Source organism: Sesamum indicum, linkage group LG6 (genome assembly GCF_026168435.1).
Source record: "Sesamum indicum cultivar Baizhima isolate 11 linkage group LG6, ASM2616843v1, whole genome shotgun sequence".
Lineage (NCBI taxonomy): Eukaryota > Viridiplantae > Streptophyta > Magnoliopsida > Lamiales > Pedaliaceae > Sesamum > Sesamum indicum.
The window spans coordinates 27,503,153-27,529,950 of record NC_142662.1 but is presented as its reverse complement, the minus strand read 5'-3'; the positions used below and the strand labels follow the sequence as shown (position 1 = coordinate 27,529,950).

The 26,798-nt window shown below is 37.2% G+C and overlaps 6 protein-coding genes across 7 annotated transcripts; 2 read left to right on the top strand and 4 right to left on the bottom strand.

Moving 5' to 3' along the window:
* Positions 1-906: 906 nt before the first annotated feature.
* On the bottom strand, positions 907-3,144 carry LOC105163051 (Pentatricopeptide repeat (PPR) superfamily protein). Its single transcript, XM_011081259.3, is given in 2 exon segments — positions 907-1,133; positions 1,136-3,144. Coding segments are annotated over 2 exon segments (1,923 nt in total). The 5' UTR covers positions 2,985-3,144; the 3' UTR covers positions 907-1,059.
* Positions 3,145-3,314: 170 nt separating this feature from the next.
* MSH6 (MUTS homolog 6) lies at positions 3,315-12,184 on the top strand. Its single transcript, XM_088881208.1, has 21 exons — positions 3,315-4,551; positions 4,894-4,987; positions 5,171-5,273; positions 5,351-5,404; positions 5,505-5,579; positions 5,765-5,833; positions 5,943-6,026; positions 6,123-6,317; positions 6,742-7,292; positions 7,386-7,515; positions 7,833-7,924; positions 8,019-8,197; positions 8,272-8,474; positions 8,558-8,659; positions 9,084-9,246; positions 9,717-10,003; positions 10,087-10,224; positions 10,481-10,560; positions 10,796-10,895; positions 11,369-11,498; positions 11,690-12,184. Exons 1-21 carry the CDS (start codon positions 3,603-3,605, stop codon positions 11,929-11,931), a joined length of 4,020 nt encoding a protein of 1,339 aa, XP_088737334.1. The 5' UTR covers positions 3,315-3,602; the 3' UTR covers positions 11,932-12,184.
* Positions 12,185-12,253: 69 nt separating this feature from the next.
* On the bottom strand, positions 12,254-15,574 carry PIT1 (RING/FYVE/PHD zinc finger superfamily protein). 2 transcript variants are annotated; one of them, XM_011081260.3, is made up of 7 exons: positions 15,343-15,574; positions 15,140-15,211; positions 14,031-14,098; positions 13,575-13,704; positions 12,816-12,896; positions 12,628-12,723; positions 12,254-12,483 (listed from the first exon to the last, which is right to left on the bottom strand). In XM_011081260.3, the coding sequence occupies exons 1-7, from the start codon at positions 15,463-15,465 to the stop codon at positions 12,421-12,423; spliced, it is 633 nt and encodes a 210-aa protein (XP_011079562.1). In that variant the 5' UTR covers positions 15,466-15,574; the 3' UTR covers positions 12,254-12,420. The 2 variants fall into 2 exon arrangements, with proteins under 2 accessions (XP_011079562.1, XP_020550826.1); XM_020695167.2 differs by lacking the exons at positions 15,140-15,211; positions 15,343-15,574 and adding an exon at positions 14,921-15,125.
* A 2,547-nt stretch (positions 15,575-18,121) lies between these two features.
* Positions 18,122-19,084, top strand: LOC105163054 (Adenine nucleotide alpha hydrolases-like superfamily protein). Its single transcript, XM_011081263.3, has 4 exons — positions 18,122-18,351; positions 18,421-18,530; positions 18,607-18,725; positions 18,827-19,084. The coding sequence occupies exons 1-4, from the start codon at positions 18,165-18,167 to the stop codon at positions 18,909-18,911; spliced, it is 501 nt and encodes a 166-aa protein (XP_011079565.1). The 5' UTR covers positions 18,122-18,164; the 3' UTR covers positions 18,912-19,084.
* Positions 19,085-20,578: 1,494 nt separating this feature from the next.
* LOC105163055 (multidrug resistance protein ABC transporter family protein) lies at positions 20,579-21,340 on the bottom strand. The gene has a single exon (XM_011081264.3). The coding sequence runs from the start codon at positions 21,338-21,340 to the stop codon at positions 20,747-20,749; it is 594 nt and encodes a 197-aa protein (XP_011079566.1). The 3' UTR covers positions 20,579-20,746.
* A 1,845-nt stretch (positions 21,341-23,185) lies between these two features.
* LOC105163056 (small COPII coat GTPase SAR1A) lies at positions 23,186-25,625 on the bottom strand. The gene is made up of 3 exons (XM_088882251.1): positions 25,343-25,625; positions 25,106-25,237; positions 23,186-23,910 (listed from the first exon to the last, which is right to left on the bottom strand). Exons 1-3 carry the CDS (start codon positions 25,469-25,471, stop codon positions 23,590-23,592), a joined length of 582 nt encoding a protein of 193 aa, XP_088738377.1. The 5' UTR covers positions 25,472-25,625; the 3' UTR covers positions 23,186-23,589.
* Between the last annotated feature and the right edge of the window lie 1,173 nt (positions 25,626-26,798).

Sequence of the window (26,798 nt, the reverse complement as noted above, 5' to 3'; positions counted from 1 at the left end):
ATATATTAAGATTGAATAAATTCCAGCCGTTCCGCAGCATGCAAGCATTTGAGGAGGAGATGTCCTTTAGACTGCATTTTCTCTCCCCACTTCCCTGCCAATAATCCTCGAATTGCTTATGTTCACAAAATCTTTGGGGCTAGCAATTTTGGAAAGATAGTCCAGGTACTTCTATCTAATACATATATTATAATTTTCTTCTTTATGATCAAGGAAGTCTTTAGCTGTGGCAATTTGGTCTTGGTTTTTAATTTGGTTGGTTTGGGAAAAATAGGATTTGCCGGTGAGTCGTAGGGCTGAAGCAGCTGATTCTTTGTACTATGAGGCTTATTGCAGAATAAAAGATCCGGTCTACGGTTGCGTTGGGTTGATTACTATTTTGCATCAACAGATATATGATGCACAATGCCAACTGGCTAGAATTCAAGCGGAGATTGCTGCTCTTTGTACTCATTCACAGAGTGAAGTCCAGCAGTATCAACAAGATGAAAATGTCGGTCCCAGTTTCTTGCCGGACCAAAATGCTCTTCCCAATTCAACCTCATTTTATGATATCTCCACTTGGTTTGATTAGGATTTCTCAGTTGTATTAAGGTTGGTTCACTTGATTTATTCTTTCTATTGTTTATTGGTTTGAGTTCTTGGGAGAGATTTCAGATTGTGTAGATATGAAAGAAATTGCAAATGCTCAATAAGTTGTTTTGTAATGAAACATCTACTTGGTTCTGTTGTTTCTTCATTGAACCAAACACCAAACAGTAGCTTAACAGTGTCAATCCAGGACTTGGTCACACAAGCATTTTGAAAGACGCATTACACGTTGATGACAGAAACTCAGAAAATAAACATACAACACCAAAAATTGCTAGTGATGGACCTACTACTGGCCAGTTATTACTCCTGAGATCCAAAGATTATTTGTCAAATGATATATAATTCACCAAACAAATTATGTAATACAGTGGGTATTTGAGCAATGATGATGTTACAAACATTTACAACAAGCACACAACAATTCTAAAGTTCTCTGCACCAGTGAGACTGTAATTCAAGAGTTCATCAGTGATTCTGGCAAATAAAAAATCCAGCAACTCTAAGGTAATCTCTTTGCTTCACCCTCGTCTTCATCATCTCATCCACTTTGCCAGGAGATTGGCAACGTCAGAGTTTCCTGAAAACTTCATCTTTTGGGCTAAGTCCTCCAAAATATTGGCTCTACCAGCCCGGCAAAAATCAGCTGTGAACTTGTTGTAATCAAGTTGAGGTGCCTTCATTCCTTTGTCTATCATTTCTTCCAAATACTTGCAGGCTTCATTGGATCTTCCCTGTCTGATAAGTCCCCTAATGAGAACAGTGTAAGAGTTTTCATCAGGACAACAACCTTTCCTCCTCATCTCCTCCCAAACTGCACAACCCATTTCATAATTTCTTGCAAAAAAGTAAGACCTCATTATCATGTTATAAGTGTGAATGGATGGTTCAATGCCGCTCTGGATCATCTTCTTATATATCTTAATTGCATCATCTGGCAGGTGGCGGTTCGTCATCATCTTGATTAGAGCATTATACATCCGCCCATCAGGTGGGCACCCTTTTTCCTTCATCTCCTTTAGCAACCGATACACCATATCCATCTTCTTTTGATTCCCAAAGCCTGTCATCAAGCAAGTGTATACAGCAGCATCTGGCTCATATCCAGAAGTAAGCATATCATCCAAGTAGTCAACAGCTTCCTTCGAGTTACCTTGTTTGCAGAGATACTTAATCAAGATTGTATAGCTCCTAATGTTGGGAAGTGGACCCTTAGACTTCATAACCTCGAACAACTTGATTGCATCAGATCTCTTTTTACTCCTCAACAACCCCTCAAGCATTGTGTTATGAGCAATGATATCAGGCTTAAAGCCGTTATCAATCATTGAATTCCACGTCCTGCCTGCTTCCATCAAATTCTTCACCCTACACCAACCATTGAGCAAAACAGAATATGTGCTTAAGTTTGGAGCGAATCTATCCTCCAACTTCTCAAACAACACCTGAGCTTCCTTCACAAGCTTTGCCCTCCCCAAGGCATCCAACAAACAATTAATCGTCTCTATACCAACTTTAAACTTATACTTCTTCATCAAATCAAACATCCCAACAGCCTTTTTCCTCTCTTTGGCAGCAGCAAAAGCTTTAATGCAAATACTAAAAGTCTCCATTGTGAGCAAATCCTTCGCACCCATTTCTTCAAGGACTGAAACCATGGTCTCGAACTGCCTAGTCTTTCCAAGAATATTCATCATTGCATTGTAAGTCCTTGAATCATGAGCAAAACCAGGCCTCTCAGCAGCCCAGTAAAAAAACCGAAATGCAGGTTTGCGAGCATGCTTAAACCTCTCCAACACACCTAACACCAAACCATGACTCAATTTAACCCCACACTCATCCAAAACAGCCTCCATATTCCTATCTACAGCAAACGTTTTATCGATCACCTTACAAACCCTATCCACCTCCTTTTGATCAGTCTCGAATTCGGCGTCATCAACAACAAAAGATTCATTCTCACCATCAGTCTCAACATCAGAATCAGAACGCGCTGAATCAACATCCTTACAGAAGGGCCTAAATTTATTGAAGCAATATAGCGAAGTTTTGGGTTTTAAGCAAAGTATGAAATCTTGCCGTCGGGCTAATGGCAAACTTTCTTGAAGAGGAGAGAGTGAAGAGGGGTGTGGCAAAATAAACGGAATTTGACAATGAGTACGATGGAGGCTACTACGAGTAAAAGCATCAAACAGAAAACACAAGGGCAAAGAGCTACCATCAACTTGCTTTCCTTGAATTCCTCCCCCTCGTAACGCCGTGATTTGTTCGTAATCGGGAGAGTGTAACTCGGCGGCGCCGAGGAAGAGTCCGCCATTTCCGGCGAGTAAATTGGAGAGCAGTACGGATCTAGAAAGTGTTAATTTTCTTGAATATCTTAAATGAAAAGCCATTGAGCAGCCATTATATAGCAAAAAAAAATAGAAACAGAAACAAGAGAATAACAGCAGGAGGAGGAAAGTATTGGTAGAGGTATCGATCGGAGTAGATCTCTGAGCTAATATTTGGTGGCTGGTCACTGGTCAGTAACCCACCGTGAAGATGAAAAGCAGTGCAAAGTTGGGCCACCTTGGGTTTTGTGGTTCTATCTACTGGGCCTATCATTGGGCCTCAGAAAATTGAATCCCCGAAACATTGAGAATCCAGCCCAATACAATGGTGACTGTATAGGCTTCTAAAACCCAGGTCCGACAAATTGGTCTTTCTGTAGTATCTCTGTTGGGCCTGATAATTGATTCTGGGGGATTGAATTAGGAGCGGCCCAAGAACAGAGAACGGGAACGTTGAGAAGCACGCGCCGCATGGCTCTCTCCCAAGTTCCCGCCAAAGCTCGCGGGCTGACGCGCTTCGCCATTTTCATTCCCGCCTTTCCCCTCTGCGCTCTCTCTTAACTACCTCCACCTCCCGCCTCTTACACCTCTGGCGTCGTTCAACTCTCCCTCTCTCTTTCCAGGTATCTGATTCGCTCTCCATTCGTTTCCACTCTGTTACTAGTATAGAATAATAATCAGATGGCGCCATCGAGAAAGGCTAGCAACGGGCGGTCACCGCTGGTCAATCAACAGCGTCAAATCACTGCATTCTTCGGCAAGAAGCCAGAATCATCTTCTCCTTCCCCCTCGCCGTCTCCGGTTGTTTCCAAACAAAACCCTAGGAAGCCGGAATCATTGTCTTCTCCTTCCCCCTCTCCGTCACCGGTTGTTTCTAAACAAAACCCTAAGAAACTGGAATCATCGTCTTCTCCTTCGCCGTCGCCGGTTATTTTCAAACAAAACCCTAACCTTGGTGCGAGCCCGAGCCCGAGCCCGATCACTCCTTCACCTCTCCAGTCAAAGCGCAAGAAACCTGTCCTAGTCATCGGCGCGAATTTGGCTTCTTCTTCTCCTGGAAATCCTACCTCTGATAAGAAGTCGTACGGGGCGGAGGTTGTTGAGAGGAGGATCAGAGTGTATTGGCCGTTAGATAAGTCTTGGTACGAAGGTTGCGTGAAGTCGTTTGATAAAATATCAGGAAAGCATTTGGTGCAGTATGATGATGCTGAGGAGGAAATGCTAAATCTTTTGGAGGAAAAGATCCAGTGGATTGAGGAGCCGGCAAAGAAGAAGCTTCGGAGGCTAAGAAGGATTTCAGTGGTGGAAGATGAAGAGGAGGATGATCTCAATGAGTTACAAGATGATTCGGATGATGAGGATTGGGGGGAGAAGGAGGAAAAGGAAGTAACGGAAGATGAGGATTGTTTGGAGGATATGGATTCGGAAAATGAAGAGGAAAGTGGAAGAGGTGGTGTTGGGAAGAAGACGAACTCCAGTAAACGAAAGGCGAGTGGAAGAGGGAAAACGGAATCAATTGCTCGTAAGAAGAGCAAAATCGGGGTAGAGTTGGAGAATAGCGTTTCTACTGTTTCTTTTGCTGGAAATTCAGAAAAGCGGAATGAGCCTACTGCAAGAATTAGTGCTGATGGTAAGTGCTTACAGTTTTCCTTTAAAAAAAAAAGGAAGAAGAAGAACTTTTGTGTTCTCTTTATGTTGGATGTCATTTTCTCATTTTGTGCATATACTCATATCTCATGATTTTTCATTGGTTAATTTGATGACTAGTACCAGCCATGAGCAAATAAATGAAAGTCTGATATGGGATCTTAGGTTTTATGCTGTTGATGTCCTTCCTTTTATACTCCAATTCTTGTAACTATGTCCCATTTTTTTTCTTAGTTTGAATGGTTTCTTTTGAAAAAATGTCTATGATGTAAAGTAAATGCACTATTTGTGTCATCAACAGTAATATTAGATTATGTTATTATAGGTGGGAAGGTCTCTCTTCGAGATAGCCCAACTGTGGGAGATGCAGCAGAAAGATTTGTCACACGTGAAGCAGAGAAGTTGCCTTTCCTTGAGGTGTAAGTTGTTGTATCTCTTGCTCTTTCTACTCCGAGAATACTCAAGCAGAGCTGATGAAAGAATCACTAATTTTTTTATGCTGCTAACATTCATTTATGGTTCCGAGGCTTTCACATTTTTTACTTTCCTATCAAAAGATATGCCTTCACTTAAATGTTGAACTGGTTTCTTTACTAAAACAGAGATCGTAGGGATGCCAATAGAAGGCGCCCTGGGGATGCAAATTATGACCCAAGGACCCTGTACTTGCCTCCGGAATTTGTTAAAAGTTTAACAGGTGGCCAGGTAATTGAATCCTCTAGTTACTTGTTCTAGCTTTCTTTTGACAATATTGTTTCATCGGATGCATTTGTTAATAATAGAGGCAATGGTGGGAATTCAAGTCAAAGCATATGGACAAGGTTCTCTTTTTCAAGGTAATGCATTCGGATATCTCTAGTCGCAAGTTGATGCTATTGGTTTTATTAGTCATTCCAGTCATGTTAAAGTGTGACCATTCTTTTAATTATTGACCAGATGGGCAAGTTTTATGAACTTTTTGAAATGGATGCACATGTTGGAGCAAAAGAACTTGGTTTGCAGTATATGAAGGTACTGTACTCAGTGATTTCTGGTAGTTTATTTATGTCAGGATGCATTCTATAGAGTAAGGATGTAATGAGATGGGGAAGGAGAAGTTTTGCCTCGCCAAGTCTCTCAGTTTCTTGAAATATCTATACGCCTATCTAGATTACTTTTCACTGAAGTTTCTATGTAATATCTGCTTGTGCTTTCAGGGAGAGCAACCGCACTGTGGGTTTCCAGAAAAGAACTTCTCAATGAATGTAGAGAAGCTGGCGAGAAAGGTTATCTTTTGCTGTACGCTATTCCGGCTCCAATCTCTTTTGCCCCTCAATTCTTAATTTTCCCTACCTTTGAAGGTTGAACTTCAGCATTATAATTTGACATTGATAGGGTTATCGTGTTCTTGTTGTGGAGCAAACAGAGACACCCGAACAGCTTGAGCTTCGTAGGAGAGAGAAAGGATCTAAAGATAAGGTCAGTCTGACACCGATCTCAGCACTTGGGCAACAAATTTCCTTTAATTTATCATATTGAACCCTGCGCTGATGAGTTCTGCCAATTATTTTCCAGGTTGTGAAACGTGAGATATGTGCCGTGGTGTCAAAAGGAACTTTAACAGAGGGAGAAAGCCTTTCAACCAACCCTGATGCTTCTTATCTGATGGCAGTGACTGAAAGCTGTCAAGTTTCAGCAAACCAACAAGGGGTTCACATACTTGGTGTCTGTGTGGTTGATGTTGCAACCAGTAAAATTATCCTTGGACAGGTTGGAGACTAACTTAATTATATCAAGCTAATGCACTTAAAGAGCTTTTGCATGAATGCTAGTGCTCTTACACATACGTAATTTCATGTCTTGTCTACAATATGCTGCTATTGTGCAGATTTGCACAGAAATAGGTGTCTTTATCCTGTGGACCAGCAGTCAATCTAAAATTAATAAGTTGATGAACTATATGGTGTTAATATTCCTCATGTCTATACTTGTTCGATATTTGAACTAGGTGCAAATTGCATGTATGAAATTTCCTTGGTCGAGCATATATGCCTTTCTGTCTAATATATGTTTCTTTGCCTATGGGGTGTGTAGTCTTCCTGTTATGCATGTAGATTGAAGGCTTCATCTTGTGCGTTCTTTTCTTCTGTTTAGATAGATTCTCTGTGGGATTAAGTACTCCTCCTTTGACCAGTTCAGGGATGATGCAGACTGCAGTTCCTTATGCTGTTTATTAGCTGAGTTACGGCCAGTGGAGATTATAAAACCGACTAAGCTGCTCTGTCCCGAGACTGAAAAGGCACTGTTTAGACATACAAGAAATCCTCTGGTTAATGAGCTGATTCCTTTCTCTGAATTCTGGAATGCTGAGAAAACTATTTGTGAAGTCACGAGCATCTATCAGCGAATTGGTGATCATGCATGTTTTTCTGCTGCGGTTGAAACTGCTTTGCAACCCTGTGATTCTTCATTGGAAGATGGTAACAGAAACTGCTTACCAGATGTATTATCCAACCTTATAAATGTGGGTGAGGATGGAAGCCAAGCACTCTCGGCACTTGGTGGCACTCTTTTCTATCTGAGGCAGGCTTTTCTGGATGAAACTCTTCTCAGATTTGCAAAGTTTGAGTTGCTTCCTTGTTCTGGTTTTGGTGAAATCACTCAAAAACCATATATGGTTCTTGATGCAGCTGCACTAGAAAATCTTGAGATATTTGAAAACAGCAGAAATGGGGATTCTTCAGGGTAATGTGGATTGATTTGTTTGTGTTTTTTTCCAGAACTGTCTTTATTAACATTATGTTATTTTCATTACCCTGGCATTTTTTGTCACTGCAGGACATTATATGCTCAAGTGAACCATTGTGGCACAGCATTTGGTAAAAGGTTACTTAGAACTTGGCTTGCAAGACCCTTATATCATCTTGAGTCCATTAAGGAACGCCAGGATGCTATAGCAGAATTAAAGGTTGTTTGACTTTGAAAAGTTTTTGCCTTGTTTTTCTAGTTGGCATTTTGTTTTTAAGATTCTCTTTTGCTATGTGCGTGTTTAAATCAATTTTGTTACTTAAAAATTAACAAACTGAAGATTCTGAGAGGTTGGTGGTTGTGGTAATTTGCCTCCTCTATGGAAATCCACTTTTTCTGTATATGATAATGTTTTTCTTCTATCTTCTTTGATCTTGCTCTGTTTCTTCGGCATTTATAAGACATAGTAATAGTCCACTTGGTTTGCTGTTTTCCTGAAATACATTAATCAGTTTTACTTGATTGTTCTTATTTTAGGGAGTTAATAAACCATATGTGCTTGGCTTTAGAAAAGAGTTATCCAAGCTCCCCGACATGGAACGTTTGCTTGCACGCATCTTTGCTGGCAGGTAAAGTTTCAGGCTTATGATTTCCTAATTTATTGAAGGAACTTACCTACTGTTTTCTTTAGGGGATTCTATTCATGGTTTTTGGTGAATACAGTGAAGCTAATGGCAGGAATGCAAATAAAGTTGTTCTGTATGAGGATGCAGCAAAGAAGAAGCTGCAAGAGTTCATTTCAGCTCTACGTGGGTGTGAAATAATGATCCATGCATGCTCTTCTTTTGGTGCCATTTTAGAGAATGTGGAGTCTAGACTGTTGCATCACCTATTATTGCCTGGTATAAACTGAAAAAATATCTCCTGCATTATTCGCCGTGGTGATTAGCATCTTATATTTCAAGTTTGTTTGCAGGTGCAGGGGTTCCTGATGTTCAATCAATTTTGAGGCATTTCAAGGAGGCCTTTGACTGGGAGGAAGCAAATCATTCGGGACGTGTAATACCTAGAGAGGGGGCAGATCTAGAGTATGATGCTGCATGCCAAGTAGTTAAAGACATTGAATCCAATCTCAGAAAGCATTTAAAGGAACAACGCAAATTACTTGGAGATGCATCTGTAAGTATCTCCAAAGTAGCCTAGTTTGTCATCTTAATTCGTGAGCATCTTGCATGATTTTATTTCTTTTGAATATTTTGTAGATTTGTTACGTGACGATTGGAAAGGATGCGTACCTTTTGGAAGTGCCTGAGAGTTTGTCACCAAGTATTCCGAAGGAATACGAGTTGAGGTCATCCAAGAAGGTAAGACCAGTGGCTATTCCTGAAGTAGGTTTTGTTGTTTATAGCTATTCTTCCTTGTTCCAGATAGAGGTCTGATTACACTGCAATGGCATTTTGGACAAATTATCCTACTGCCTATTGGGTTTGACTTTAATTATCATCCATATTGTTTCTTCTTCTTTTGTATGGTTGAAAGTTATCTCAAATTGTAAATTAGCCTGCTTGTGCAGGTGGCATGTAGAAAATTTGTAGGTTATAAACAAAATATGTGACCAAGTACCCTGCAAAACAAAGATAGTTATGTTATTTTGTGATTGATGGAAATCAGGTCATATATTTATCTATAGATCTTTGAGCATATTCTCGTTAAGATATAATTTATTGTTTTCTTGCTTTTGTGGATCTCAACCTTTTCTTCCTTTTCCTTTGGATTCATTGATTGCAGGGTTTCTACAGGTACTGGACTCCTGTGATTAAAAAATTAATCGGGGAGCTTTCTCAAGCTGAATCTGAGAAGGAATCAAAATTGAAGAGCATTCTTCAGAGGTTAATTGGACGATTTTGCGAGAACCACAATAAATGGAGACAACTGGTCTCTGCTGTTGCAGGTATTAATGCCCTTCTGAATGTAGAGTGGAGGTTGTGTTCTCATTTTTACTAATCTGTTATCTAAATCTTTAGTTCTTATGAGGATATCTCATCCCTTATGTGAAAGACAAGAAATATATTTGTTTCATGACCTTGTATGGTTTGGTTTTCCACTGTTGTTTTCATGTCTTCTCCTAGGGGCAAAAATGAATTGATTCAACCTGAATTCAATAACAAAAAGTTGTGTAAATATTTGCATGCAAATGTATGTTACATAGTAGCTTTGGTTGTGGATAGTGCTTGAGGAGAAACTGTCACTTGGTAGTAGTTGCGTTTCATGTCTGGCTTTGCCCACAGAATTTGCCACTGAAAGTCCTTGCTCAAAATTATGGCTGATGTCATGTTGCTTTATCCAAAACTGCAGTAATTTCTCTAACCCGGTGAATGAGTATTGATGAATATCTCATGTGGGGACTCTGCTATTTCGCAGAACTGGATGTTTTAATCAGCTTATCAATTGCAAGTGAATATTATGAAGGAAAAACATGTCGTCCAGTTCTATCTGCATCACATTCTGATGAAGTGCCATTCCTCAGTGCTAAGAGTCTAGGTCATCCTGTTCTAAGGAGTGATACACTGGCCGAGGGTACCTTTGTCACCAATGATTTCAAACTGGGTGGTTCTGGTAACGCGAGCGTTATAGTCCTTACTGGTCCAAACATGGGAGGAAAGTCTACTCTTCTACGTCAAGTTTGCCTGGCTGTGATTTTGGCCCAGGTTGGATTTTGGAACTCTTATCTCAAGTAGCACTAAAAAGGAGTTTTATGCTTTATCAATGGCATTACTTTGATTCTTCACAGATAGGAGCAGATGTGCCAGCAGAAAGTTTTGCATTGTCTCCTATCGACCGAATATTTGTTCGAATGGGTGCTAAAGATCACATTATGGCTGGCCATAGCACATTCCTGACAGAGCTTTTGGAAACTGCCTCTATGCTGGTAAGATGACTGTGGTAAATGGATACTTATAATTTCTGATCAAGCGTACATATGTAGCTTCTCTAGTAAATGATCTAAAAATCTCAAGCTAAAGACGAAGACAGATTCAAACATGCATTTGATATCTGATTTCTTAGACTTTAGTTATTCTTTAAAGTTCTGTTCTTTTGCTATAGCATCTATCTTTTAAGGCTTTCCTTTTGCACCAATGTGAATGCTTTATCATGTTCTAACCTATTGCCAATGGGTGATGCAGAGTTCAGCAACCCGCAATTCACTTGTGGCATTGGATGAGCTGGGGCGAGGGACATCAACATCAGATGGGCAAGCTATTGCGTATGTCCAACTTAAAGAGAATTCAGATTATGGTTTTTCTTTCTCCCCTTGTATTCTGTTATAAACCTGGATGCAAAGCATTATACGAGTCAGATGAAAGAAACCGGCACCTGCAGGCATATTAGTAATGTTGAGAGGACCAAGATAGTGCATTGTGTGTTTGTGTCAGCTTTATTCACTCGACATTATCATTAATTATTTTATTGACTTCCCTTTTCCTGATTTCTTTTGTTAGGGCATCGGTTCTTGAACATTTTGTTCACACAGTAAAGTGTCGGGGAATGTTTTCTACACATTATCATAGATTAGCTATTGACTACCAAAAGGATCCCAAGGTATGTCATTTTTTCTTGTCAAATGGAAACAGACGAATCATGGTTTTATTTTGCGTAGGAGAGATTTGTAGGCTCTTTTCTGTCTTCCTGGCTCTTTAACTATATTTACATTTGATTCTGTAACATGATATTATAATGTGTTGTTTAAGTTCTTGATTCGGTATTACCCTACCATGTAAAAGGGTGATGCATTCTTGGACATAGACTCTTATCATTCCTCTTCCATTACGAGGAGAAATTGTTATAAGCTTGCATGAATAAGAGAGTATATTGTATGTTTTCTGTATCAAGATTCATGTCACAGAAGTCATTCAAGTATCTATATAATTCTAGTAATCTTCAATTTGTTGAATTCTATGGTTTACAATAGTAACTATCTTGATTTTATTAATTCACTGAGAATTTATGTACCAAACCTATGTATCTGTCACTTGGGAGTGGAACTTATGTTGTCCAGATTCTACATTGTTCAGGTTGCCCTTTGTCATATGGCGTGCCGAGTTGGAACAGGAGTTGCGGGCCTGGAGGAAGTAACATTCCTTTACAAATTGACACCTGGTGCATGCCCTAAAAGTTATGGTGTAAATGTTGCTCGATTGGCTGGTAAGTCAACTTTCCTCAAGGATGTGAAGTTCCTTTCTCTCTCTCTCTCTCTCCATTAACGTGAAGACAATTCATCAATTTTGCTTTCTCATTTTGTCCAAGACGCACAATTTAAGATTATTAGAAAAGAAAAGGAAAGAAGAGGAAGAAGAAAAACAAAGTGGTTGATCTGATGTTGGTATTATTTCCAGGACTTCCTGATTCAGTACTACAAAGGGCTACAGCTAAGTCTCAGGAGTTTGAAGGAAGTTATGGCAAGAGGGTAGGAGTCAACTTATCCAGTCAAAGGTGGGAAGACACGGCATCTCTGGTCATCAAGAACTTGATGGAGATTGCAGCTTCTAACAATTGCCACACTCCCACCGATAGCATGGTTGTTGGCTCCTTGGCCAACCTGCAATATAGATCTAGGTCACTTCTACAACGACATTAGGATCCATATATGGTAGAGTTTGGCCTCCTACTGTGATTGCACTCCCCTTCTGTATTGGAGAAAATATTTTTCCAGCGCCTGGGTGCATGCACAGTACAATTTTCCAATTTAATATGCTAGCCGAACCAATATATTTATTGATGGGGTATATGAGCAAAATATCGGTCACAGGCAATGTACATTTTGTAAAGTTCTACCATTGAAATCTCAACTGAATGTATTGTGCGCTGTGCAGGTCGCTTTTAATGTTTTCCATGCATCTAATAGACTTGCATTGCAAGATTCTGTTGCATGCGACCTTCATACAAGAGAACAAATTAGCTTTGCGTAGCATTTTTGGTTGTCTTTCATTTTCTTTAGCGATTGCATATACAACACTTTCTTTGTATCTGTAATTTTCTATATTTTCATCTGATCTGGTTTGGGAGAGGAAGAAAAATATACACAAAAGAATAAAACAAACAAATGTATATATGACTTGATTAAATGTTAAACATTCAGCTCTTCGTCATCATTGGCTTCATCATCGGAGCTTGTGGTGCTGTAAGAATTCTGCAACACGGAGAAAATTGAATGACCTTTTTGTTACAAGTAAAATCCTCTGTTGTACTAGAAAACAAATGTTGTTTGCCTTTGCCCGTTAAATTCGTCACATGCGCTTCAAAGTTAGGTGGGAAGATAATGTGGCAAAATTACCTGATAGTTATATGTAAAACTGTTGTGTAGTGCTGCTATAATCCGAATCAAGACGTACATTGGAAGGAGTATTCCACTAGCCTTAACTATAAGCACCTGCAAGACAGAAAGTTCTCTTAGTTTCAAGTTGGCTGGTGGCATGGTGGTTGCGGCCTTCATTAGTTGCAAGTAAAAGATGGGCAACTTACAGTCAGGAGTGAAAAAGGATACCCCCCTGCTCCTCCAGTAAGAACAGCAAACAAATGTCTGATCAGGAGCAGAGCAGTGAACTGCAAATTTTGGAGTAGTAGCTATAAATGAGTTTCAAATAAACGATACAGTGTCCGGAAATTAAAAAGTTTGTAATTCCGAGAGATTTGAAAAATTAACTGCTGTTAATCTTAATTACTAATAATGACTAATTTTTTAATTTTGGGGGTTTTGGCCCTATGTTTTGTAATCTTCCTACGTTGGAAAACACTCAAGGTGCTGGTTTCGCACACTCATGTCACGTAAATCCTTGTAAGTGGAGGTTCATATAAGATTGTTTTTTTCTTTTCCTTTTGGGTTGAATATTGTTTTATTTTGATGCTCTATACACATAGATTTAATCTTAATGTTTATTTCTACCACTCTTAACTTATGCCCTTGTCTATCAGAGAACTCAGTTATTATCTCGCATGATTTAGTCAGAGAGAGTTGAGATCAAAGTCAATTTCCAGGGCAGTGTGAATTTTATTAGCTACAGACTGTCACAAACTAAAGAACTTGCTCCGAAACAATCATGGGAAAGCAGAAAATTGGCACACATGTTGGACTCAGCGCGTTCAATTTTTATTGGCAGGAAATTTCCACAAATTCATGAGTTAATAATGCAACTCCCAACTGTCCATGCATATAATTCTCAAGACGTCAAACTTGTAACTCCATGATAGTAATTGAGAAAAGACAATTTGAGAAAGACTTACGATGAGAGCCACTGATCTGCAGCAATAAGCACTTCTTTCGGCCGTTGACGCACACTCAGAATACTCTGTGTCAACAATTTCTCCTCGATTTTCCTGTTCTTGCTCATCTCGTGGCACTTCCAGACTTCCCCTGTTAAAAAATCCCACAAAATATAGAATCTCGCATTATTGATCTTCTTTTTCTAATAAATTACTATTTGAAGGCCCGCAACAAATTAAAGTATATCATAAACAACAAAACTGGCATTATTAGCCGGAAATGCAGGAAAGAAATAAAATAATGCTGCTACTTAAGAGGAATGTCTAGAGAAATGCTTGGATGAACCATCCGTGAAAAATGCCAGTTGCCGGTGCATATTAAAAAAGAAGCAAAAAGTTGAGCCTAAAGACTGCTTATATTTTAAATGAAAAGGAGAATCAAGAATGTCAGGAGAGGCGAAAGATAAAAATGAATACCTTATGGTTACTGTTGTATCAATTAGTTGTGTCTTCTTAGGTGGAGATGTGTACCCAGGTTCAAATTTCTGCAGTATAATTTTTTCTAAATAATTAAAAAGGTCAAAGAGAAAGGTGCTTTTGAATTACAATTATAGGAGTAGCAATAAACAATAACTTTTTGTTAAGAAATTCTAAAATATCCCATCTTTGAAAAGACGTCAGTGAACGAGAAAGAAAAATAGAAAAAAGTAGAAAATTACAGAAACTGCGTAGCTTAAAATTGTAGTCAAGCCACCCATAGGCATGTGGATAAGAACATATATTGTAATATGTCCCACTCTTGCGATAGAAAAAGAAAGCACCCCTATTTGGACTAGTTTTATACTCCAAGAAAGACGGTTGAGATGGAGACGCAAACAAGTTCTAATATTTGCCTTCCGAAATTAAAATATTGAACGCGCACATACATGTATATATATATATACAAAAGGTGAATAGCAATTTACATTATTTGACATTATAAATGAGCACATTATTCTATATGGAAAAAAAATATATAGCAATTTATCTTCTTATATAGGGAGGTAAATTGATTCATTTTAAAAATCATAGGGGATATATTTTTGTATTTTAAAAAATATAAGGAGGTCAATCGCTATTTAAAAAATATATCACAATGGGTTGCTTGCATTTTTTTCTAGATATATAAAATATATTTATAATGGAACAATAATAGATACAAATATAAATAATATATTATGACAAAATTATTTCATATGAGGGAGACTAAAACATAATAATGAACTTCTGAAGAAACTCTGACCAATTCCTTTTCTATCTAGAAATATTGAACAGGAAAAACAAAGGGAAGAGAAAATTCTTTTGAAACTGGGGAAACCAAGAACAACCTCCACAATCCAAAACTTGAAGGCGAAACCAGTCTTAAGCCTGAGACCAGAATATAAGACCCTTCTCGAATCGGGAAACAACTCATACAGCATGCAACCGAAGAAAAAAAATCCCAAAGTTTCCCAAACAAGAAGAATCAGATGGTCAAAAAAATAAAAATAAAAATGATCATAGTCTGATATTGATGGTGATGACGATAAGCATCAAGCAACACGCACCTGTAAGCAAATTTCACAAGTCGTGTTCCCCTTCTCGTTGCACCATCTCTGTACGCAATCTCTGTGCGCAAACTGAAAGCCAGAAGAAGCGAAGAAAATCAGAAAATCAATGATGGAATAATAAATTAGGGCGAAAAACGACATGATAGGTTGAGTGATAATATAATCAATAAAGTGAAAAAAATCTGTTGAAAAAACATTACCTTTACAGTTCCAGAACAAGCGCAAGGTGCCTCCAAGCTCTTACTGCTTTCGAACTCTTCTTCATGGCATATCCTGCATACGGATGACCTGAAATCGTCGACGAACAATACAATCTGGCTCATCCTAATTTTCTCGACTGTTTTTTCTGTTACTGTGGAGGAGGTTTACAGCGTTTCTCTCTCTAGCTCTGTTTCCTTTGTTTGGGTTCTGTTTTGCGTGGGACTGGGTCTGTGCAGTCTTCCCACTTATATATTTTTATGGGGCGGAAATTCCAAGACTACCCTTACTCTCTGATATTTTGTGGAATAAATGAAGAGTTTATGGATGAAGCAAAGCAACACCCACCCTTTTCATCTCCATACTAATTACTTCATTTTTTGTCAACACCAAATCATAACACATTCCCATTCACCTTTCTTTCTCTGCCTCAAATTTACATCTTTTATTATCTATTTTTAGTTTGATTAATATAAGATATTAATAAGTCGGTGTATATATTAAAGAAAATAAAAATAAAGATAATCCCTTTGATAAAGTTAAATGTATGTGAGATATGAGTTGTTGGGCATTAAAAGAAATAACAATTAGGGCATGGGCACCCTTGAGCCTATGGACGGTGTAAATTTGACTCAAAAATATCTTCTTTTATTGTTTTATTACAAAAGCTTTGTAACCGTTTCAATCACATGTTAATGTTCTTACAATAAGACATAACAATTAAGAAAAAGGATGCAGTTTTGCAATAAAAAGAATAATGGTTAGAAGAAACACATTAAATGCAATGATGAGCCAAGAATAATACATAGGTTTAGTTTAGTTGAACAAAATAAAGGAATAATTGATGAAGATGGAATGGATGCTTCTTTTCTTCTCTGGCGTGGTGTAGGTGTAGGAATTTTGAGTTGTGGTTTGAATGTGAGGTGTATGATTGGTAATTAACGGCTCCCAGCAGAATACCAGAAATTTAAATAGTGGGCCCTTCTTATGGGGAAAACGCGCTTTCACCGCCCCGCGCCCCAAACGTAGATTCTGTGGGCCCGCTTTCAGCCCTCAACTCAACAACATCTCTTCTTTTCTTTTAGGTAATACAATAAATACGGAGGGGGGAAACAGATTTTACTTTTCAGCTTATTTATTACCACAACCTTACTTTTGATTACATCAAATACTATGAAAAATACCATATGATCGCTAAGTATATAAAATTAAAAAAACTACTTCTACTTTTTTTTTTTTCTTTTAAAGTCATAGAATAAAATGTGAGAATTTTAAAATCAATATGATAAAAATTGATAGTTTTGGGCTAAGCAATAAATATTTTTCGTTAAAATATCCAACGCATACTAGTTTTTAAAAATTAAAAAACAAAAAATAAAAATTATATAATTAATAAAATTAAAAGTGAAGAGACCATAAGACAAAAAATAATATTTTTTTAATATATGTTTTGTGATTAAAAGAAAATAACTAATAAATAAAATTAAAATTTGTTGGTGCACCGCACTGCTTCTCCTCTTGCAACGTGACAAGAAGACATAGTTTTGTTTCCTCGTATTAATTTTATGTCTTGTCTCCATTTGGAGAATATGGCATTTATTGTTCTTTTTCTTGAAATATAAAAATGAAATTATTTAGCATTTTATTTTGAGAAATTCCTAACATTGGGACCTTGTTTTTATATAATATAATATAATTAATTAAAACTCTTAATAGTTTTGATATCAGGAAATAATAAACATTAGAAAATGAATATATAGTGTTAATAGGGAGGCACGTGTTTTGGTAATAATGGATCTTGGAGGTGACGTATGTGCTTATCCTCATCTCCTTCTTTCTTATCCTTTGATCCATTCCTTTCTCTCTCTACAATCATTTGGAAAATTGGGATTGCTCTCTTCTAATTCACAAGTACCCATTACCTAAAACTAGAGGTCCACGAGGTGACACTTACCATAATATGGATACTTATCTCATCTCCTTTTTCCCCTTTTTTCTATTTTATATTTTAATACTAATAATAATCATTACTTATTTTCATTTATATGAGAAATTCGAAACCAAATAAAAATAGACTTTTGATGATCTTACTTGGGTTTTTTATTTTTTAAAATGATCAAAACTACTTGCCATTTTTTCTTTTTAAATTCGGGACTTATTTTTTACATATCAGAATTATGTAAATCCGTAAGCTAAATTACCTTCCAGGAAGATGTACACATAATGAATTGAAATTTAGGATAAATGATGGTGTGAATATGAAATTACGGAAAATAGGTAACAAATACATTAATGTTACGTCGTTTTAAAATCAGATGGTGTTGGGAAGGGGAGAAGAATGGGCTGGAAATGAAGTTAAAATTGGGCCCAGCCCAATATTCAGCATAAGCTAAAACTGATACTAAGCATCTTTATTGCGTTTTTTAACAAAAAGGGGTTGGGGAGGAGGGTAGGTTTGCCCCATAACATAAGCTACTAAAACCCTTCATTCTGGATAAGGTTTTCACGATTTTTCCAATCTTTCATAAAACGTCAGATAATAATGGGTCGCAAGTTGCTTGCGATTGATTGATACGGACCTCAACACGCTTTTATTATGATGAAACCTTGGAGATATTTCATTTGTAAACCAGCAAAAAGTGCTGGAAATATCAAGCTACAGCCTACAGCTCAGCAAGTCAAAAACACGACTAATACGCTTCAAACAAGTGGCAAACTTGAAAACAACACACCGCTCACAGAATACTTCACTTGCATTTCTTCACACTCACTATAAAAGCAACTCCCTTTCTTCTTCGCCCTCTGCAATAAAGAAATTTCCATCATGGAAGAAAACATCAAGATGAAGGAGAAGAAAGTAGTGGTGGCGGTGGATGAAAGCGAGGAAAGCATGTACGCCTTGTCGTGGTGCCTCAGCGATCTCTTTGCACAAAACTCTAATCCAAACAGTACCTTAATTCTCCTCTACATCAAACCCCCGGTTCCTGTTTACTCCTCTCTCGATGTCACAGGTTATTCTTCTGCTCTGCTCCATCGCATCCGTCTCTATCATTTGTGTTTGAATGAATACACGCTTTCAGGTTATTTGTTTGCTGGAGATGTGATTCAAACAATTGAGAAATACAGCCGAGATTTGGCTAATTCAGTGATGAGAAGAGCAGACGCAGTTTGTAGAAACTTCAATAGTGCAGTAAGTGCGTGTGTTTTTGTTAGAAATTGGTTTTTGGAACATGTGATGTGAGTGATTGTTGGAATTTGGGGGACAGGTCAAAGTGGAGAAGAAAGTGGGGAGTGGAGATGCTAAGGATGTAATCTGTGCAGCAGTGGATAAGCTTGAAGCAGACATTTTGGTGATGGGAAGCCATGATTATGGTTTCTTCAAGAGGTAATAAACTCTTCTTCAACTTCCCCCATCATTAATGCTTAAAAATGAAGCAGAGAAGGTGACTATTTTGTGTGTGTGTTTGTTATGGTTGCTGCTTACAGGGCTTTTCTGGGAAGTGTGAGTGATTACTGTGCTAAGCATGTGAAGTGCCCGTTGGTGGTCGTAAAGCGTCCCAAGACAGCCTAAGATGAATTGATGAGCACTAATAATATGATAATCTTCTCCCTGTTGAGGTTGAGGTCGTTTGTATACATACTGTGTTATGAGAAAAGGTGTGCGTTTGTGTAGTAAGAAGTCTGTAGTTTTTTATTAAGCCTGGAAAAGGCGTAGTTGAGTAATGAAGGTGTTGGAATGATCAATTTTGTTGTCGTGATTTATCTTCTTCCTCCTCAATTCTTTGCATACAAGTGGGAGTTCATTTTCCCATTTCAAGAAAAAAGATGCACAAAAATAATTGCGGAGTAATGAAGACAAATTAGTTGAAGAAAAGGAAAAAAGAAGAAAAAAAGCAGTATCAAGTGAGCGAGAATGGAAAACCAAAAGGCAATCCAGACAATGACCTTTTGGCGGCTATGTCAGTAGTTGTACTTACGCCTCAATACTTGTACTGGATTTGGGATTTAAATCCCATTGCTTCTGGAATCTGATGAAATTCAAACATTCCAACTTCAATTTGAATATTAAGCTCTTGAAACTCCGATTCTACAACGGAATCCAAAAAGCAGCTTTGGTTATTAATAATTGCAGAAATTAATAGTTCGCTCTAAATAAAATCAAGGGATAATTTTATCCTTCCTCATGTTTGGTATAAGTACACGTGTATTTTCTGTCAAGTGAAAAATGATATCTAGCCCCGTCAATGTTTTCGTCCATCAAATAGATTCATTTGTTAATCAAACTCATGTAGTTTGCTAATATTAACAAAAAGATTGAATTAGAATCTATATGTATTCCGTATTGACTAATTACTAATTATTGCAGATCAAATAAATTTTTTATAATCAAAATATTTTTATACATCTTCACACACTCTAATGTGTGTAGGTAAGTGGTTTGGACATAAAAAATTTATTTGACTTACAATAAATCTCATTCAACTTTTTAATTAATATTAGCAAATTTTGTTAATTTTATTAACAGATAAGTTTATTTGTTGAATAGAACAAATATAAAAAATATTAAGCATAATTTTTTAAATTAAAAAAATTTAAATATAATTATATCAAATTTCAAAAGATGTCCGACATAATTGTTCCTGAATTCAAGTTCAAAAAATAATATCATATAGATGGGAATAGACATGGCTTCTCAAAGCCCAAAGAATTGGTAATAGGTCTACTAACATATGATGCAATAGGAAGTGAATAGATCTGGGCTAAGTTAAAAATGGCCCTTCGACTTTTACAAATCCGGATCACAGTCCATAAACTGCCAATTCCAATACCATGGAAATGCGATCACATTGCACACGATTGATGAGGCCTGGTCCGAGCCGGTTTGAATTAAAATATGAAACTTTATACCATATTTTATTACAGAAAATGGAATGGAATGCAATACTTAGAGGAGAAGTTTTGTTTTATGACATGGTTCTCTTCTCAATATATATTAGCACAATTTCATATGGAATTACTACCGATTCAAAAGGTTCAACACTCTTCTCTTTCTAATTTGACTTGATTTTGGCAAGCACAACGACTACAGACATAATAACTTCAACACATGCACGGCCATATTAATGAATTCAACTACGTACATAACATACAATAAGAGCTGTGCACAAAAAACGACATGCCTTACTCCTAATCTTCAATCATATAACATTGACACATTACAATATTAACACGTAGGACTGATTTGTTTTTGTCTGAAAATTATTAAAAAAAGATGCAACAGGAGAACTTCTTAAAGTATTCTCCATGCTAGTAGTATTCTTACCCAAATACACTTTTAACTTTGAAATTTTGATGGGATTTAGTGCATTAGTGGGGATACGATGGGCAGCCTATGAACGATTTGCTTTAAAACATCCAATGCCTAACTTTTGCCTTGACAGCCTTTTCCCTGATGGTATCCAAACTAGGCTTCCACCCTTTCCCTGATATCTGCCTGCTCAAAAACTCCGGCCTTCCCTCCAATATTTCCCAAAAATAGTCAGATTTCCTCCCTTCCTCCTCCTCCTCTTCTTTCCTCTTACGCAAAGACTTTCTGGTTTCCTTGAAAACGGCGTCGTGCTTCCCTCCTGCCGCGGGACACATCCTCACGAACAAAGGAAGAAAACCTGTGTAAGACAACAGCGCTTTCGATTTCAACATAGCATTTGTTCTCGCCAGAAGCTTTTTAGCTTCCTCGGAAGGTAATACCGCTGGCTTGCCTTTCCTCACCGGAAGCATGAGATAGAGCTTCTTCATGTCCAGCTTCTGATCCGCGGGCAATGGAGTTGGCTTCTTCCCATTCACAACAGGCTGAAATTCCACCACCACTTGTTGTGGGTACTCCAGCATGAGTTCAGCGACAGTCAGAGGCTTGTCGTAGGTGAAAACAGCACCGTCTGACAAGATGACCTTTCCGGTGGCGTGGACGTCGGAGAGGCGGTGGGGGGCGGAGTTACCCATGGATCGGCAGTGGATAATTGGAAGAAAATTAAGTAGAGGGGTTAATGAGGTAAGAGAGGGATGAGTATTAAAGCGTACGTTTTGTTGCAATATATTAAGAGAGGGGATGTAGTGTTTGTTAAACCGCTCCAACTTGGTGTTTTAAGACGTAATGGTGGACTTAGTAATGAGAATGTGGATTAATGAGGTCATCATCATGTCTTTCTCTTCTCTCTATGCTTCCTGTCTTGATTCCTACATCAAACATGTGGATATATGTTAGTTTTATGTAGTGTGTACTTAGTCGTACCTACCAATACCATACCTTATTAGTCAATGGAAGAGGAACCGTTCAACGGCAACGGTATTCCCTTTCAACTGCTATTCTATCAATCAAACTTCCACACTGTTTATCAGTTTCCCTTGCAAAACTATAAATAATTAACCAAAAGAAAGAATAGCTCTAAATTCTAATTTTATTCAATTGAATTTTCTATTTCATCGTTGTTTAATGTCTACCCGCTGCACTTATGAAATCTTTCTAAAACCAAAATATATTACATTGCTTTTGTATACGTTATAATGTATATATTAACCGAAAATTTCAATATGCAGTTTGTGGGGTTTGCATATGTAGAAGCTTTTCTCTTGCAAAATCAAAGAAAAACTAGAAGATTAACCTGTTTTGCTTGATCAATCCGTATTTCTTTCATTGGGCAATACTGTGCAAATGAAGGACTTTGATAAATCATGATTGATGGGCTTAAACAGACGATTAATTTGGAGTTGTGCTGAAGATCAATGAGCTTTGCGGTGTGGGATTGTGCGTAGAAACAAGAGCTGATGTTTCCATTTTCGTGATCAGTAAGCAACAATTGATGGGTTTGTGTAGGTAGGCAGGTTGAGTAGGATTTTACGATCTGGAATGAATGAATCCGGAATGGTATCTATCTTCTTTTATAGTGACTTGATTAGAGGGAAGAGAAATCCAGAGTAGTGGAAGGGGGAAGTGTTGACTCAACAAGAATGTTGAACTAAAAGCGAGTGCAGACTGCAGAATGAGAGTGAGAGTGGATTCCATACGCTCATTGCCTTGGGTTTCTGCTTAGGAAAGTGGGCTCAAATGATTGGCAATCAAGTGCTTTTTTTTCTTTTTTCAGGGTTGCATTTTGTGCAAGTGTTTTGTAAGTAAATTAGTAATTACGAATTTCATATTTGGATATTTTTTTTTATGTGATTCCTTTTACTAGCTTACTGGATAATTTCTCGGAATTTTTCATTGAGCAAGTAATTACGTATTTCACATTTGGATTTGAATTACTTTTAGAATAATTAAAAATTATTCATATTTATATAAATTATTTGTGTAATTTGAATCTATTTATATAAATTACTCATATTTTTTAAAAATATATATACATTCTAAAACTATCAACAATATTATACAAACTACTCCTACTTTTTTATTGTTATGATAATTTATGTAATTATGCAAAATACATAAATAATTGTGTGAATAAATCATAAATCAAAAAGCCTAGATGTAGTTATCCCTTCTTTTTGTGGTTCTTTTTTACAGAATGTGACAATTCCTTAGTTACATGAAACCACACCCTTTTAAAGTACTAATTCTATTTTTCTTGTTCTCCTACGGCTTTAATTTCAACTTCATTTTAGTGATGAAATATATTTTGCAAGAAAAAGATTTAAATTCAGCATAACATCATCACTTGTATCGGTCGAACTCTACTCAATACTTTAAATTATGGTGTATTTTTACTCCTAATTTTGGTGTTTAGTTTCCAAGACGTGATACGAAATAAAATAGAAAGGAGGAACCATCCCCAGAACCTACAGAATGCACTATTTTTAACAGGACAAGAATAAAGTGAGGAAATGATGTTCGCATGTATGCTTACAAATGCTGCACTTAAAAAGAATTCAGAAGAAAGAAAACATTATTTTCTGCAAACAGTTGCAGCAAAAAGAGTACCTAATGTTCTAGTTCTACTAAAGTTCTAAGTACTTAATTCAGGATATAATACCTGCATAGAGCTCCAAATTTCAGATAAAAATTTTACATCGACCAATGAAGTTCCACTTACCTTACAAACTCGAAGCACAAGTCATACAAGTTTTAACAACTAACAAACTGAATCAATCTGAAACGAATCAATCTTCTTCTGTTCTTCGGGAGGGGCTGTTTCTTCCCCTCCTCATCCAGACAAAAGGGTATGTGGTACCTATTAGACATTTTGCTGACAATAACCCTACTTTATATATTGAGAGACCCATTTGAAGCCATCACCATAGCCCATTTTACGCACAATGCTGCACATAAATACCTCAAGGGGGCGCACATTAGAATCAGCAAGGTTAACTTTCCCTTTGCCTGTGGTTACACCAGTCAGACCAAGGTGATAACGCAACTCATCTTCAGAGGCAGCATATGGTATGTCAATCTTGTTTCCTAAAATGAGAAATGGGACATTGGCAAGGGCCTCATCAGAAAGGAGTGCATCTAATTCCTTTTTTGATTCTGCAAAACGCTCCTTGTCATATGCATCCACCAGGTACACAACAGCGTCAACCTGTAGAACAGCAAGGCCCACATGAAAATTTCATGAGTAAAAGATTAGACGAATAATCCATACAGCAAACTCAATGTTTGTTAACATTGTACTCCATGCATATCTGTAGGCACTTGTAGGGATGTCTATATATACAAATTGGAATAACTTGAAAGAAAACTGTGTAATCGAACCATCAATGAAATATACAGAGATGATAACTGTTCTGTTACATGACCAGTATATATAATCAAGTCGTCAGTAGCATCAGCAATTACAGAAACTTAATAATGGAAACATGCTTTAAACTCCTAGAAATGTAAGAGGTAGAGTTGTAACTGATAAAATGGCAATTCACTCAAATGTACCATACCTAGCCGCATCCCACAGACCACTTTTACATGTATGTTTGTATCAACAAAATAGTATTTGCTCTCTTGGTGAGGCAGCATAGATTGTCACTCCATTGAAGAAAATAGAGCCACTTATGATTTGAGAATTGTGGTAATTTCCATAAAGAGACTAAAATGAATATAAGTTTACTAGCTCAAATATTTGGGAACAGCCTAGAATGAGGGACATATCCATGCTAAAAGAAGAGTTTTCTCAATCAATTGTGGATGTCTCGTGCATGCATCATAATGATGTTAGACAAACAATTATGTGAATGGGCAGGATCAGAGAAGTGACTTAAACCACACAAGAGAGGAAGAAAAGCTGGTTTTAAGGCCAGCTTGTCTTGACCCAGAACTAGAGTCATATATATGGAACCTTTATTACATGTATATACTGTTTCATATTCTCTCCTGAGAGAAGTCAACCACCATTTTTATTGATTCTATTTATCTAGAAAGAGTTCTGGTCATCCACCAAGCAAGTCAAATCCTTCCCATGATTGGAAGTTGGAACCCAAAAAAGACATCTAGATGATACTACATCAGGCTTCTTCGCTTGCCTTTTCAAGTGAAAAATGCCAACAGCCATGTCCGAGAGCCTTTTGACTAAAGAACAGCCAGCAAATGACTCAAAACAGATATCATCAGACACTAGTTCAATTGTTGTGTAAGTGCAAGAAAACGATCAAATTCATAACCAATCTCAGTTCTCTTCCTCACACCACAGGATAAGAAATTGTAACATAAACCAATGTTCAAGTTACACAAAAGTATCACAACAATACATTGAAAACCATAACTAGATACTAAATCAAATCTACCTTGGCATAATAATCCTTCCAAACTCTACGAGCGATCTGATGTCCTCCCAAATCAAAAGCCTTAAACTTAATTTTTCCAATACTCAGCTCTTCCGAGGTCGGATACTGCGTCGGCTGATGCTGCACTAATCTCTGCACCAAACAAAAACTCCACCCAATCAATTCACCGAGATCCACTTACCAAACAAAACTAAAATCCTAAATAAAAAATAAAAAAAAAAAAAGCAAACAAACAACCTCATCCTTGAGCATGTGAAGGAGCGTAGTTTTGCCTGCATTATCGAGGCCGAGGAACAAGATCTTAGCCTCTTTCTGCCACAACCCAAGAGAAGCCAATACGCCGTAAAACCAATCCAAGAGAAACATTTTGTTTGGATCGGATGCAGATTGCAATTCCGATAGATCTGGACTGCAATTTTCCTTTTACTTTCCCCTTTGTTTTTTTTTTTCTTCTTTTTTTTTAGGGGGTATTTTCCTTCACAGGTCTATGGAGAGAGGAGAATTTCAATTCGGTGGTGGAGTGAGGGCGACCTGGGCCCAATTAATTAATTAAATATTATTATTTATATTTGCCTGGATTTCGTGGTTCACGACTACACGTGTCGGTTCTAAGGATTATTTTTTACTTTGAAAATTGTTTTTATATTAGGCACTAGAAAAGAGGTACTGTAGGCGGTAATAAATGAAGAGAAGGGAGTTTAAGTATAATAATGAAATTAAAACGAAAGGAGGTAAACAGAAATAACCATATTTAGAACACTCATATCTGACATGGTCCACTGCAAAAACCTTGAAACAAGAGAATTCTGACAATACAAGTGGGCTGACCCAGATGCTCTCGTCGTGGGCCTGAAGCTGTGGAATTTTGCTCTCATTGTGGGTCCATCCAGGGGAAGTTCGATACCCAACCCAGCCCAATACATTCCTAAACTGGTCAAAATTATTATGTTGTTTGGTTATAAATTTTATCCAGTGACATTGATTGGAAAAGAAATACTTATTTGGGTTGCTATTCAACCTGAATGTTGAGAATAATTTCTGTACACAGCCAAACAGAGAATAAACTAGCAGAGGTATAAATTGGGCTGTGTTCCAAGCTAAGTTAAAGCCCATTAGGTCCTTAAAAGAATTGATCTAAAGGATGGGTAACTACAAACTAAAAATGCTATAATATATTCATTACTTTTAATAATAAAAAAACGATCAATTAAACAATATAATATCTCAATAATTAGTTTATCTAAATTCAGAGAATATTTTATAGTAATTAAAAATAGAGAATAAAATAAAATAGTAATTAAAAAGTGAGACAGGGGACAGGATTTTTGTAGAAACAAACAATATTGGGTTATCCTGAACTTGAACTGACACACCAGGCAACTTGCGTCACTCTCTGAATTTCAATTCGCCAATCCAATGACCAATGAGAATATGCCACTCCGTGCCCAATAAGAGCTTGCCACGTGCCATCTAAAACAACTTGTAGCCCACACACCTACTATACTATTACTAGCATTGTTTTGCACAATCTCTCTCTCACATTTCATCTCAATTACTTTTATCATCTTCAAATTTAAACAACTGTTTCCTCGCTTTTATGCCCCATTATATCTCAAATCAAAGCATGTAACTGCTTCCCTTAATTTGATAACTATATTCATCATTTAATTCATTTGAGTTTAATCCAACTCAA

Excerpts from the sequence above, each read along its gene's own strand:
- MSH6 (XM_088881208.1), top strand. The coding sequence starts at position 3,603 with ATGGCGCCATCGAGAAAGGCTAGCAACGGGCGGTCACCGCTGGTCAAT. Across the intron at positions 5,274-5,350 it reads AAAGTTTAACAGGTGGCCAG|AGGCAATGGTGGGAATTCAA; the intron begins GTAATTGAATCC and ends TGTTAATAATAG. Across the intron at positions 5,580-5,764 it reads TTGGTTTGCAGTATATGAAG|GGAGAGCAACCGCACTGTGG; the intron begins GTACTGTACTCA and ends TTGTGCTTTCAG.
- PIT1 (XM_011081260.3), bottom strand. The coding sequence starts at position 15,465 with ATGAGCCAGATTGTATTGTTCGTCGACGATTTCAGGTCATCCGTATGC. Across the intron at positions 12,897-13,574 it reads GCAGATCAGTGGCTCTCATC|TTCACTGCTCTGCTCCTGAT; the intron begins GTAAGTCTTTCT and ends CAAAATTTGCAG. Across the intron at positions 12,724-12,815 it reads ATCCTTTTTCACTCCTGACT|GTGCTTATAGTTAAGGCTAG; the intron begins GTAAGTTGCCCA and ends TCTGTCTTGCAG.
- LOC105163054 (XM_011081263.3), top strand. The coding sequence starts at position 18,165 with ATGGAAGAAAACATCAAGATGAAGGAGAAGAAAGTAGTGGTGGCGGTG. Across the intron at positions 18,352-18,420 it reads CTCCTCTCTCGATGTCACAG|GTTATTTGTTTGCTGGAGAT; the intron begins GTTATTCTTCTG and ends ACACGCTTTCAG. Across the intron at positions 18,531-18,606 it reads GTAGAAACTTCAATAGTGCA|GTCAAAGTGGAGAAGAAAGT; the intron begins GTAAGTGCGTGT and ends TTTGGGGGACAG.
- LOC105163055 (XM_011081264.3), bottom strand. The coding sequence starts at position 21,340 with ATGGGTAACTCCGCCCCCCACCGCCTCTCCGACGTCCACGCCACCGGA.
- LOC105163056 (XM_088882251.1), bottom strand. The coding sequence starts at position 25,471 with ATGTTTCTCTTGGATTGGTTTTACGGCGTATTGGCTTCTCTTGGGTTG. Across the intron at positions 25,238-25,342 it reads TTCACATGCTCAAGGATGAG|AGATTAGTGCAGCATCAGCC; the intron begins GTTGTTTGTTTG and ends TGTTTGGTGCAG. Across the intron at positions 23,911-25,105 it reads GGAAGGATTATTATGCCAAG|GTTGACGCTGTTGTGTACCT; the intron begins GTAGATTTGATT and ends GCTGTTCTACAG.